The 11,850-nt window shown below is 55.2% G+C and overlaps 2 protein-coding genes across 2 annotated transcripts; one reads left to right on the top strand and one right to left on the bottom strand.

Moving 5' to 3' along the window:
• Positions 1 to 142: 142 nt before the first annotated feature.
• Cfb (complement factor B) lies at positions 143 to 6,130 on the top strand. The gene is made up of 18 exons (XM_087898521.1): positions 143 to 326; positions 420 to 653; positions 1,123 to 1,308; positions 1,397 to 1,570; positions 1,772 to 1,873; positions 1,974 to 2,110; positions 2,330 to 2,468; positions 2,821 to 2,952; positions 3,045 to 3,146; positions 3,217 to 3,354; positions 3,787 to 3,884; positions 4,262 to 4,379; positions 4,534 to 4,687; positions 4,790 to 4,866; positions 5,214 to 5,314; positions 5,397 to 5,529; positions 5,604 to 5,653; positions 5,924 to 6,130. Exons 1-18 carry the CDS (start codon positions 257 to 259, stop codon positions 6,077 to 6,079), a joined length of 2,301 nt encoding a protein of 766 aa, XP_087754647.1. The 5' UTR covers positions 143 to 256; the 3' UTR covers positions 6,080 to 6,130.
• A 3-nt stretch (positions 6,131 to 6,133) lies between these two features.
• On the bottom strand, positions 6,134 to 11,725 carry Nelfe (negative elongation factor complex member E). The gene is made up of 11 exons (XM_048437918.2): positions 11,591 to 11,725; positions 11,219 to 11,301; positions 9,538 to 9,607; positions 9,301 to 9,446; positions 8,639 to 8,713; positions 8,507 to 8,544; positions 8,039 to 8,364; positions 7,810 to 7,954; positions 7,350 to 7,404; positions 7,091 to 7,193; positions 6,134 to 6,444 (listed from the first exon to the last, which is right to left on the bottom strand). Exons 2-11 carry the CDS (start codon positions 11,291 to 11,293, stop codon positions 6,374 to 6,376), a joined length of 1,104 nt encoding a protein of 367 aa, XP_048293875.1. The 5' UTR covers positions 11,294 to 11,301; positions 11,591 to 11,725; the 3' UTR covers positions 6,134 to 6,373.
• Between the last annotated feature and the right edge of the window lie 125 nt (positions 11,726 to 11,850).

Below are 11,850 nucleotides of genomic sequence, written 5' to 3'. Positions count from 1 at the left end.
GAAGTGGGGCTGGGATAGTTTCTGTTTCCTCAGTTGGCAGCTCGGCAGGGGCCCTCCTTCTTGAATGTTCCAGGAAAACTATGTCTGTGTGGGCAGGCTGGCCAAATGCAGGTGCCAGAGCAGATTGCATAAAAGGGCCAGTGGGAAAGGGTGTAGCCAGGCCCAGCGTCACAGTTTCAGTTTGGACAGCGAGCCAAGTTGACACCCAGAGTGAACTGGAGAGGGCTTTTAGCCCCGGGCCTCTCTTTCGCTCTCCATGAAGATGGGGTATAGCCCGAGTCCTCAAATCTGCCTGGTTCTCTTGGTCTTAGGCCTCTCCTCCGGAGGTAAGCAAAGGACACCCCACCCTCACCCTCATTTTGTCCCCAGCATCTGTCCTTGGCCTCCTGGGGCCAGGCTTCACCGGCCTTTCTCCTCAGGTGTGAGCACAACTCCAGTGTTCGCAGGCCGGCCCCAGGTCCCCTGCTCTCTGGAAGGAATAGAGATCAAAGGTGGGTCCTTCCAGCTTCTCCAAGGTGGCCAGGCTCTGGAGTACCTGTGTCCCGCGGGCTTCTACCCATATCCTGTTCAGACCCGGACCTGCAGATCCTCAGGCTCCTGGAGCACCCTGCAGACCCGAGACCAGAAGATTGTCAAGAGGGCGGAATGCAGAGGTTGGAGGTTTGGGAGTGTGACGGGGGGGGGGGGGGGCAGTGGGTGGCAGGGACGAGCAGTGGGCACGCCTCTGGGGGTGCGTGTGGGAAATGTTTCCTCGTCTCAGGCAGCCCTGGCAGTTAAAACAGTACTTAGAAACCGGAGCTGGGATTTTGGGAATGCAGCTCATTCGGTAGAGAGCTGGCCTAGCCCGGACAAAGCAGCCCTACACGAAACGGTGATGGTGCAGGCCTGTAAGCCTAGCACTCAAGAGGCAGGGGCGGGAGGGTCAGAAGCTCAAAGTCATGTTCAGCTTCATAGTGAGTTTGAAGCCAGCCTGGGCTCCATGAGACCTTCTCTCAAAACAAAACAATCCCGAAACACAAGAGGAGGGGCTTCAAGTTGAGGGGACTGGGCAGTATGTTTCTCAGGGACATGAGGGATCCAGAAACAGCCCTCGGTGACATTTACCTATCTTCTTCCCTAAAGCAATACGCTGCCCACGGCCACAGGACTTTGAAAATGGGGAGTACTGGCCCCGGGCCCCCTACTACAACCTGAGTGACCAGATTTCTTTTCAATGCTATGATGGTTACACTCTCCGGGGCTCTGCTAACCGCACCTGCCAAGTGAATGGCCGGTGGGATGGACAAACAGCAATCTGTGATGATGGAGGTGAGCAGGCCGCCCCTGGCTTTACCCTTTCCCTGAGGTCTCACCCTGGGAATGTATGGGCACTCCAATTGTCCTCATGTCTCTGCAGCGGGATACTGTCCCAACCCGGGTATTCCCATTGGCACAAGGAAGGTGGGCAGCCAGTACCGCCTTGAAGACACTGTTACTTATCACTGCAGCCGGGGACTTGTCCTGCGTGGCTCCCAGCAGCGAAGATGTCAGGAAGGTGGCTCATGGAGCGGGACAGAGCCTTCCTGCCAAGGTGACTCTTGACCTGCTCCCTGGGTCAGCTCTTCCCTGGTGTCTCCACTCTAGGACACTGTTTTCTTCACCGCCTTACTTTAGCTCCTTCTCGCTTTCCAAACCTTCCTGTCAGTTTTCTACACCCAGTCCTGAAATCTAGCACCCTGTGTGCATGTCCTCCGCACTGCAGACATTTGACCTACTCTCTGACCGTCCCTAGATTCTTTCATGTACGACACCCCTCAAGAGGTGGCTGAAGCATTCCTAGCCTCCTTGACGGAGACCATAGAAGGAGTCGATGCTGAGGATGGACATAGTCCAGGTTTGAGGACAAAGAGGGAGGGTGGGCGGGAACCTGGGGAAGGGTGGCTAACCTGTCAGGGACTGTGCATGCTGGAAGCTGAGTCTCTGATGGTGCCCAGGGGAACACCAGAAGAGGAAGATCGTCCTGGACCCCTCGGGCTCCATGAATATCTACCTGGTGCTGGACGGGTCAGAGAGCATTGGGGCCAGCAACTTCACGGGAGCCAAGCGGTGTCTCACGAACTTGATAGAGAAGGTAGAGCAGTTTTCCCTCCCTTTGAAATGAGGGGACCTTGTCTGGACCTCACTGCCCTTTCAAGACTGGTCCCTGGATCTCAGGTCCTCAGGTCCCGTTGTCCTGCAGCCTCCCAACTAAACCGCAGCCCTTGGGCCCCACTCTGGCCCTCCCTGCCTCCACAGGAGTGCTGAGTCCTCCATGACACTGTTAACACTGTGACCTCTTGCTCACCCACAGGTGGCCAGTTATGGGGTGAGGCCAAGGTATGGTCTGGTGACCTATGCCACGGTCCCCAAAGTCTTGGTCAGGGTGTCTGACGAAAGGAGCAGCGACGCTGACTGGGTCACAGAGAAGCTCAACCAAATCAGTTACGAAGGTCAGAGGTTAGGGAAGGGAAAACTGGGAGGTGCATTGTGGGGTTGTGGTGATCAGAGGCTGGGGGTTCTTCATTTAGAAGTTTACCAAGAATTCTTGGGCAATGGAGATTGCTGGGAGAGCCAAGGGCAAGTGGGTGAGGAACCAGAAGCTGAAGATTGGGTGGGCTTGGTGGTGCAGGCCTTTAACCCCAGCATTCAAAAGGCAGGTGGGTCTTTGTGAGTTCAATGCCAACATGGTCTATTTGGCAAAGCAAAAGTTAAAGTATGTGGGATCTCAGTTGTCACAGACCTGTGGGGCTCAAGAACTGCTTAGGAGATCAGACGAGGGAATGACCCCTTTCCTCTCTCTAGACCACAAGCTGAAGTCGGGGACCAACACCAAGAGGGCTCTCCAGGCTGTCTACAGCATGATGAGCTGGGCGGAGGATGCCCCGCCCGAAGGCTGGAATCGAACCCGCCATGTCATCATCATTATGACTGACGGTGAGACCTCTCTCCTGCATCCCCATCTCCTCATCTCCTGTGCCAGTGCCTGGTCCTCACGTCCACTCTCATGGGACCTGTGTCTTCCACAGGCTTGTACAACATGGGTGGAGACCCTGTCACCGTCATCGAGGAGATCCGAAACCTGCTGGACATTGGCAGGGATCGCAAAAATCTCCGGGAAGATTATTTGGGTGAGTGACCCACCTGGGACCCAGCACTCTTGCCCGAGGGCTGGACCCCCATCCTTTCTCTCTCCCTTAGATGTTTATGTGTTTGGGGTCGGGCCTCTGGTGGACTCCGTGAACATCAATGCCTTGGCTTCCAAGAAGGACAATGAGCAGCATGTGTTCAGAGTCAAGGACATGGAGAACCTGGAGGATGTTTTCTACCAGATGATTGGTAGGAAGACGCAGGGGATCACAGGGGCAAGTTGTCTGCAGACCATGGTTGCTGACTTCCCTCACCCCGGAGCCCTGGCCAGCTGGCTTTCCCCTTTGCTCCTCTCCACCTAGGTTCTATTCTTATTTCCTGAGATTCTTCACTTCCTGATCTCACAATCACAGAACTCGGAGAGTTCATTTCATAGGTGTGGAAACTGAGAGGTAGAGACAGGCTCAGGGGACAGGATGTCAGCACTGAGGCTGGGGCTAAAAGCGCCTAATCCTCACTAGGCCTGGTCTTAAGCTTTTCTCACTACATCACAGGGGTTCCTAGTCTAACACAGGGAACCCCCCCCCCCCCTTCTTGTGGGCAATTGCTCTCTACAGACAGGCAGGGACCTGACAAAGATGGCTGCCATGACTTGAGCCTTCAGCACTCTTTCTCTGCTAGATGAAACCAAATCTCTGGGTCTCTGTGGCATGGTATGGGAGCACAAGGACGGCACGGATTACCACAGGCAGCCATGGCAGGCCAAGATCTCAGTCACGGTGAGTATTCCAGCACAGGGGACTTGTGGGAGGGGAGATGAAATGTCCACACTAGCCAGCCAGGTCTGCAATCAGAGCTGTTCAGGAAGCTGAGGCAGGGCAGAGATTCACAGCCTGCTCTGGCTACAGTGAGTTCAAGGTCAGTGCCAGGAACTTATGAAACTGTCTGAAAACGGAAAAAGAAGCTGGTGAGGAGCGCGTGTGGGGGACCCCCAGCAGCTGGAAGCGGAGTTTGAGGTCAGCCAGGGCTATGCAACAGGACCCTGTCTGAGAGAGGAAAGGAGAGAGAAGCAGGGCTACAGGGTGCTGACACAGCACGGGTGAAGCCAGCCTCCAGCACCACACACCAAGGCTGTCACAGCATTGTTCTTCCCCAGCGTCCGCTGAAAGGTCATGAGAACTGCATGGGGGCTGTGGTGTCTGAGTACTTTGTGCTGACGGCGGCACACTGCTTCATGGTAGAGGATGAGAAGCACTCCATCAAGGTCAATGTTGGTAAGGACGCAGTGGGTTCTCATCTCCAGGCCCATCCTATCCTCAGTACGACCCTTCCCTTACACCCTAAGGTCGGGGAAAACGGAACTCAAATAATATGGGGCAAGAGCTGGGAGGCTGCTTACATAAACGATACCCATTTTCCTCCTCTCAGGAGGGAAGAGGCAGGACCTGGAGATCGAAGAGGTCCTATTTCACCCTAACTACAACATCAATGAGAAAAAGGCAAAAGGAATCCCCGAGTTCTATGACTACGATGTGGCTCTTGTCAAGCTCAAGACCAAGCTCAAGTATGGCCAGACTCTCAGGTGAGTGGGCCCGGGCCCCGAGGAATCAGGGAAGGTGGGCTGGAGGTACAGGGCACAGGGCAGGCTGTCTGCTGCCCCTGACTGTCCCCGTCTCCTAAACAGGCCCATCTGTCTCCCCTGCACGGAGGGAACCACCCGAGCCTTACGGCTTCCTCAGACGGCCACTTGCAAGCAGCACAGTAAGGCGTGGTCTGGGATGGGACAAGGATGAGACCCCCCGGGACAAGGGGTCACAAAGGGGAGTCGCAGCAAGGTGGTGGTGGCGCACGCCTTTAATCCCAGCACTCGGGAGAGGCGAGGCAGGCGAATCTCTGTGAGTTCGAGGCCAGCTTGGTCTACACGAGTTAGTTCCAGATAGGCTCCAAAGCTACAGAGAAACCCTGTCTGAACCCCCCCACCACACAAAAAAAGGGAGCTGTGAGTAGCTCTATGCTCAGCTGAATGCTGAGCACCTAAGTGGGGCCCAAGGGACATCTGCTGGGTGAGAAGTGAGGGGGACAGGGGCATGACCATGTCACTTGTTCAGAGGAGGAGCTGCTCCCCGTGAAGGACATCAAAGCTCTGTTTGTGTCTGAAGAGGGGAGGAAACTGTCTCGGAAGGAGGTCTACATCAAGAATGGGGACAAGGTGAGAAGGGGACCCTGGGGAGGCCGCCTTGGCCTGCTCTTTCCCGAGCCAGCTCTGCCCATCACGCCCTTCCCCCCTACAGAGAGACAGCTGTGAGAGAGATGCTCTGAAGGCTCCTGGCTATGGATCAGTCAAGGATGTGTCTGAGGTGGTCACCCCCAGGTTCCTCTGCACTGGAGGGGTGGATCCCTATGTTGACCCCAATACTTGTAAAGGTGAGGTGGCTCTCTGGCTGTGTTGCAAGCCCTCGAGGCCCAACAGTCTCCTCTACAGCGCCTCTCTTCCACAGGAGATTCTGGGGGTCCTCTCATTGTTCACAAGAGGAGCCGCTTCATTCAAGTGAGTGCTTTGTAGTCCGTGGGGGAGATGCCCAGGGGCAGCATGAACCGCGGAAAGGAAAGCGTGATGCATGCAGCTGGTAATGGTGGCAGAGCAGGGCACGCTCTGCCCTCATGTGACAGCTGTGTTCTGAAGTGGCCAGGGCAAGCCAAGTGTCCGGTCTGTGTGCACCAAGGAAGGCAGTACAAGCTGGGCTCCTAGTGTCCTTCTTTAGGATGCTTTCTGGGATTGTGAAGTGTCAAGTAACCTGTGCACCCGTCACCTACACAGGTCGGTGTGATCAGCTGGGGAGTAGTGGATGTCTGCAAAAGCCAGAGGCGGCAACAGCTGGCACCTGCTCACGCCCGGGACTTCCACATCAATCTCTTCCAGGTGCTGCCCTGGCTCAAGGAGAAACTCAAAGATGAGGATTTGGGTTTCCTATGAAGGGCTCCCTGCTGGGCGGGGAGAGTACTAAATTAAAGCAGCTGCAATCAAGACTGTGTTCCACATCTTTTTGGGGGTAAGGGAGGAGGGGATGTGCACTGGTCACCTTGCTACAAAGTAACATTAACACTGACAGCCACATCTGAAGGTTTAACCCCATCCCAAGTGCTGAAAAACTAGAGGATGAAGGAGGTGAATGAGCTTCTGCCCCAGGATTTTACTGAGACCAGCTTGGGGGCATATGAGGCACAAGGAATCCAGCTTCGTGTCCTAGAAGCCATCCACAAAGGTTTCCTACAGATCGTCACTGTACACAATCTGGGTCCTCTTGTCCCGGTGGCAGCCCTTAGGGCTGTTCTGGACAGCTGGGGAGGGGGGAAAGTGACAGTTAAGGTCTGAGGTAGCTCACAGGCCGGACCTAGGTTCCAGTCCTCCTGTCTCTGCCCGGGCCCACAGTGCCTATGCTGCCCTCTGGTGGCCAGAGTCTCCCGCTGGCTTAGAAAATCCAGACCCTTATCGCGGTGAGCCATGCAGATGATGAAATCATGAAACCCTCGGAAACTAAAGATGAGAGCATCTCTGTGGCCTTGCTGGAATACTGGCTGATCCGCTCCTTCCTGGTGTCTACAGGGCTTTTACTCCGAAAATCTGCTTCAGGCAGAGTGGGCAGTCCACTTTGAGGAAGCCCACAGGTCACGCCAGGCTTTGTAGGAGGCCTCAGAGCCCAAGTGCTCAGCTTCTCTCTTGCACATTTCTGAGGCTGGCCTTCTGCTTGAGGTTCAGACCCACAGTTTCAAGTTCAGACACTGCTCCAGCTCGGAGGGACAACCTGACTCCTGCTCTCCTCACTGCTGGGGACCTTGTACTGTTCCTCCCCTCCCCTCCCCTCTGACAGACACCCTGGCAGCTCTCCATCAGCTGCCTACACGCAAATCCTGATCTTCGGCACTCTGTGGAGGGAACCACAGTGGTGTGCTGTAGGGAGGGATGAGGGAAGAGCCCCGTCCTTACCAAGGGAGCCCCAGACAGACTTGCCGGTGGCAGCGTCCAGCATGGGCTGTTTGCGGGCTATGTTGACTTTGAGCTGCACGGATTCCACCTGGGTTCCGTTGAGCTGTGGGACGAAAGGGGAGGACAGAGGGTGGGCATTCCAGAGAGCCGGGTGCTGGCACCTTGGGACCAGATAAGGATGGAGCATGAAGGTTGTTAGGAGAGGAGGAAGAGCCTGAGGGGGCAGGAGGGATGGGGGAGGGGTCTGACAAGTCCCCACCTCAGCCACGGCCTGATCCGCAGACTCCATCTTTTCATAGGTGACGAAGGCACAGCTGGGGTGAGAAAAAGCAGGGTCAGTGGAGGTCCATGGGCCCAGTGTCCCCACGCAGCATCCCTCCCAGGATGCTCAGGGTGAGAAAAAGTGAGGTCAGTGGAGGTCCATGGGCCCAGTGTCCCCACGCAGCGTCCCCTCCAGGATGCGGGATCAGTGGAGGTTCATGGGCCCAGTGTCCCCACGCAGCGTCCCCCCCAGGATGCGGGATCAGTGGAGGTTCATGGGCCCAGTGTCCCCACGCAGCGTCCCCCCCCCAGGATGCGGAATCAGTGGAGGTCCATGAACCCAGTGTCCCCATGCAGCATCTCCCCCAGGATGCTCAGGGTGAGAAAAAATGGGGTCAGTGGGGGTCCATGGACCCAGTGTCCCCACGCAGCGTCTCCTCCAGGATACTCATCCTTACTTTCTGGGTGGGTCCATGGAGAGGTCGATGATGTTTCCAAAGGGGGAGAAGGCCCCTCGGAGGAGGGTGGGCGTCATGTCTTCTCCATACACATATAGAGTGTTCCCCTTCCGAGGGGCCCTCCTCTCAGGGAATGAGTCTGACCCTGTGGGTCGGGAATCACGGTCACTACTGAGTCCCCATCATCCTCCATTTAGCAGGACCCCTCACCCTGGCCAAGGGCACTCACTGCGGAAAGGGCCCTCTCGCTCCCGCTCCCGGTCTCGCTCCCTGTCTCGCTCCCGGTCTTTATCTTTGTCTCGGTCTCTGTCTTTGTCTCTGTCTTTGTCTCGATCCCGGTCTTTGTCGCGGTCTTTGTCCCGGTCCCTATCTCGGCTCCTCTCATGACTTCGGTCCCGGCTGCGGCTTCGGGGAGGGGAGGCTGAGGAGCGAGCACCACCGTGTTCTTCATAGCTCCAGTCAAAGCCTCGAGGTGGGCCATCAGCAGCCCCAGGGCCCTCTGCTTCTTCTCCATCTGGTCCCAGCTCCCGCAGCCGATCGCTAGAAGACACAAAGCTGGGGAGAGGCAGACAGTAAGGACCAAAGGAGGCTCCATCTTCTCAAGGACCTCTGTCTACAGCTGGCTCCTTCCACTCCAGCCCTGAACCTTCCAGTAACTCCACCTACTGACCCCACACCAAATGGTGGTTTCTCTAACCTTTCATACAGAGATTTCCTCTGGGGACGTCTGGATGACTGAGGAAAAAAAAACCAGAACAATTAAGAAGATTCCCAGGTGTTGAAAACCTGTGTCTTCTGTAGTTAACCCTGGCCCCACAGAAACCATTACCTCCTGCAGGTCCTCGTCAGCAGATACGCTCCTCTGGAACGGCTGGAAAGTGGGGACAGGCCCCTTCTCAGGGTCCTGGGGTGGGGGAGACACCGCATTAGTACGGACCAGGAGAGCTAGGTCCTCTTTTGCTCCTGTTACACTTCCTGCTGATGATGTGCTGGTCTTTTTGCCTGTTTATCAAGACTGAGTTTCTGTGCAGCCCTGGCTGTCAGTCTCGAACTCAGAGCTCGGCCTGGAACTCACTCTGTAAAGCAGGCTGGTCTTGAACTCAGAGCTCAGCTTGTTTCTTCCAAGTGCTGGGATTAAAAGTGTGCACCACCACGCCTGGCTGACGCGCTGTTTTTAAGTGTTTGGTTTACCCAAACCTCCCCTCAACCCAGGAAGTGCAAATGTGGAAAACAGAAATGCAGGAGTCACCTTGTGTGATAGATAAGAAACTTAAAGCTCCAGCAGTAAATGGTGGCGTGCCCCTCTAGCCCCAGCTACTTGTGAGTCTGGGGGAACAGCGAGAAAGGAATAAAAAAGACTAAAAGAGACCAGAAGTAGGAAAACAACCTAAACCTAAGGACAGCACAACTTGCTTGTATCTAACATGACTTCCCATAAAGCTATCTCCCTTCTAGCTTGGAGGGGATCTCGCTGACGTCAAGGGTGTTCACCTTTAACTTCCCCTCTAGGGTCCGAGAACGTTTGAAGCCTGAGTTCTTGGTTTCAGCCTTGATGGCACTGATGGCTCCCGACTTCACCAGCTGCTTGGCCTGTTCTGTTGCTGTGGCAGTGTCCACCACAGGCTGCTCCGAGAGCGCTGGGGGCGGAGGGAGGGACGGAGGCGTTATGCTGGCTGTGGCGGGGGTAGCCCCACGCTGCCCCTCCAACTCTCCATCTCCACCACTTACAGCGTTTGACGCCACCCTGGCTCGCCGTGCCACTGCTACTTTGCTTCTTCAGGGCCAGCAAGGCTTTTTTCTGGGAAGGAGAAAGATTAACAAGGCGAGGTTTGTCAGCCAAGGCGCTGGTCTCTGATGTGCATCATTCAAGGGAGAGCATACACGGTGTCCTTGTCCTGGAGGGGCACATCTGGTCCCTACATCATCGTGACGCCGATAGTAACTAACCTAACCAAAGCAGGGTGTCCAAGGCCCCTCAAGTCTCACGTTTTGGAAGTTGAAAAACAAAAACAAAAACAAAACAAAAACCTAAGCCCTGCGGCTGGAGAGAGGGCTCAACAGTTAAGACCACTGACTGCTTTTCAAGAGGACCCAGGTTTAATTCCCAGCACCCATGTGACCGCTTCCAACTGTAACTCCAATTCTTATACCCTCACAGACATACACGCGGGCAAAACACCAATGTACATAAAATAAAACCAAACCTAAGCCCTACCATATAAGCTGCAGAGAAGCTCTGAATGTCTTCCCTGAGGATTTTACCCACCTTTCTTCTGCATATTTCACAAAGCTGTACAAAACTGAAACGCCTAGTTCCTACCCTTGAGAAACGCATAATCCAGGAAATATAACGACTAGACTCCCAGCCAAGAATAATCAAAGGTACTAATCAAACATAGCTGAATGCAAAAAAAAAAAAAAAAAAAAAACCAGTCTCAGATGCTTAAGCAGTTATTAAACTGGAACCTGGGTAGAATTTACCCAACGCAGACAGAAGAGATTTGACAAAGAAAGCAAGGTGGTACAAATGCAGAGAAAAGGTTTGGGATGCAGGTTTTTAGAGTAAGCAATTCTGTCTTTTTCGAAAGGGATGCTGGGCTGAGATTTCAGGGCTTTGTTCTATAATACACGATGTGAGACCTTGAAAAGTTTTCAGGGGAACAAGTGTGCCCCCAAGAGAGCCAAGCAAACCCTGTTCTGACGGGTTCGTCGGTAGGAGTCACTAGAGAGATCACTCAGAAGGACAGAGCACTGATAATCAGGGTGCCCCTGCAGTTCCAGCTCCTCAGAGAAGCTGAGGCAGGAAGATCACACGGACCCAGGAGTTCAACACCAACCTGGGCCATGTACTGAGATCCTGCTTCAAAGGGAAAAAAAAATAGACAAAGTGGGAAGGTGGAAGGGACAGAACACGGACAGGCAGGACAGACACTCCGCTGTGTACATAGTAAGGAAGCCAGAAGTGAGCTGGGTGCGGGGTGAACAGAGTATAGTGGCTCAGGTAGAGCTGTTCAATCCAGTGAGGCCCTGTCTGAAGAGGGGATAAAAAGCCAGAGAGGAGATTTTAAGGCCTATGACGCTTAGGAGGTCCTATCTAAAAGCAAGGAAAGGGAAGTAGATCAGACAGGATGGTGACTTTAGCTTGGCCTTCTGATGGTTCAAAACGCACGCATGGAACGGGGAATCCAAATGTGAACACCTCCAGCTCCCGGTGGTACTCAAACCACAGGAAGGATGACCGATCCATGGGGGATCAAACAGAAAAGACTTGACAAAAAGCTGGAGAAGCGACACAGGCGTGTACTCCGGGTATGAGCCAGGACAAGGGGGCGCCCCATCACCTCACACTCTCCCAGGTGTCCTCCGAGTCTGCAGAAGGCTGTGCCGTGCCGCCGCCCTACTCCCTTACCTTCTTCTTGAGCTTGTTGAATTTCTTCTGCAGCGCCTCTTCCTCTTCGCTCAGCCCGGGAGGTATCACCAACATGTCGGCTCCTGGTGCAGGGGCAGAACCCAAGACATCATTCTCTACCGTCACCACTCAAAATGCACACGTCGTCCAACTTCTGTCCATCCTGTATTTACCCCAACCTCCAGGCCCGCCTACTCCAGCCTCTGGCCTTGCCCTAACCCCTTGTCTCCACGAGGCTGCTGTCCAATCTCCTGTCCAAGGTTCAGACACCAGAGCCTTGGGATACCTCAGCCCGGAGAAGGGAAAGCACTCCCTGCGACGCCAAGGCGATGGCTCCCGACCCCCATGCCCAATGGGGTTAGGTCAGCCAACCTCGGGGTCCGGTGGGCAGAGAAGGCGGCTGGGCCCGCGCAGAGCTATCTGGCCGACCAGGGGAGGAGGAAGAAGAACCGGGGGCCGCGCGGGGAAGGCGCGAAGGATGTGAGACGAAGCCCTCACCTGAGGGGGCGGCGCCCAGGCCCGCGGTCTCCGGCGCCGCCGCGCGGGCTGCTGCGCGCGGGCTCGTGGCGATGACGTAAAGGGGCGGGACACGCGGTAACCAAGGCGGCGAGGCGCAGCGACTTCCGCCCGGC

The sequence above is a fragment of the Myodes glareolus genome, chromosome 18, assembly GCF_982192425.1.
Source record: "Myodes glareolus chromosome 18, mMyoGla1.1, whole genome shotgun sequence".
Lineage (NCBI taxonomy): Eukaryota > Metazoa > Chordata > Mammalia > Rodentia > Cricetidae > Myodes > Myodes glareolus.
The sequence above is the reverse complement of the archived record's forward strand: the minus strand, read 5'-3'. Positions and strand labels throughout refer to the sequence as shown.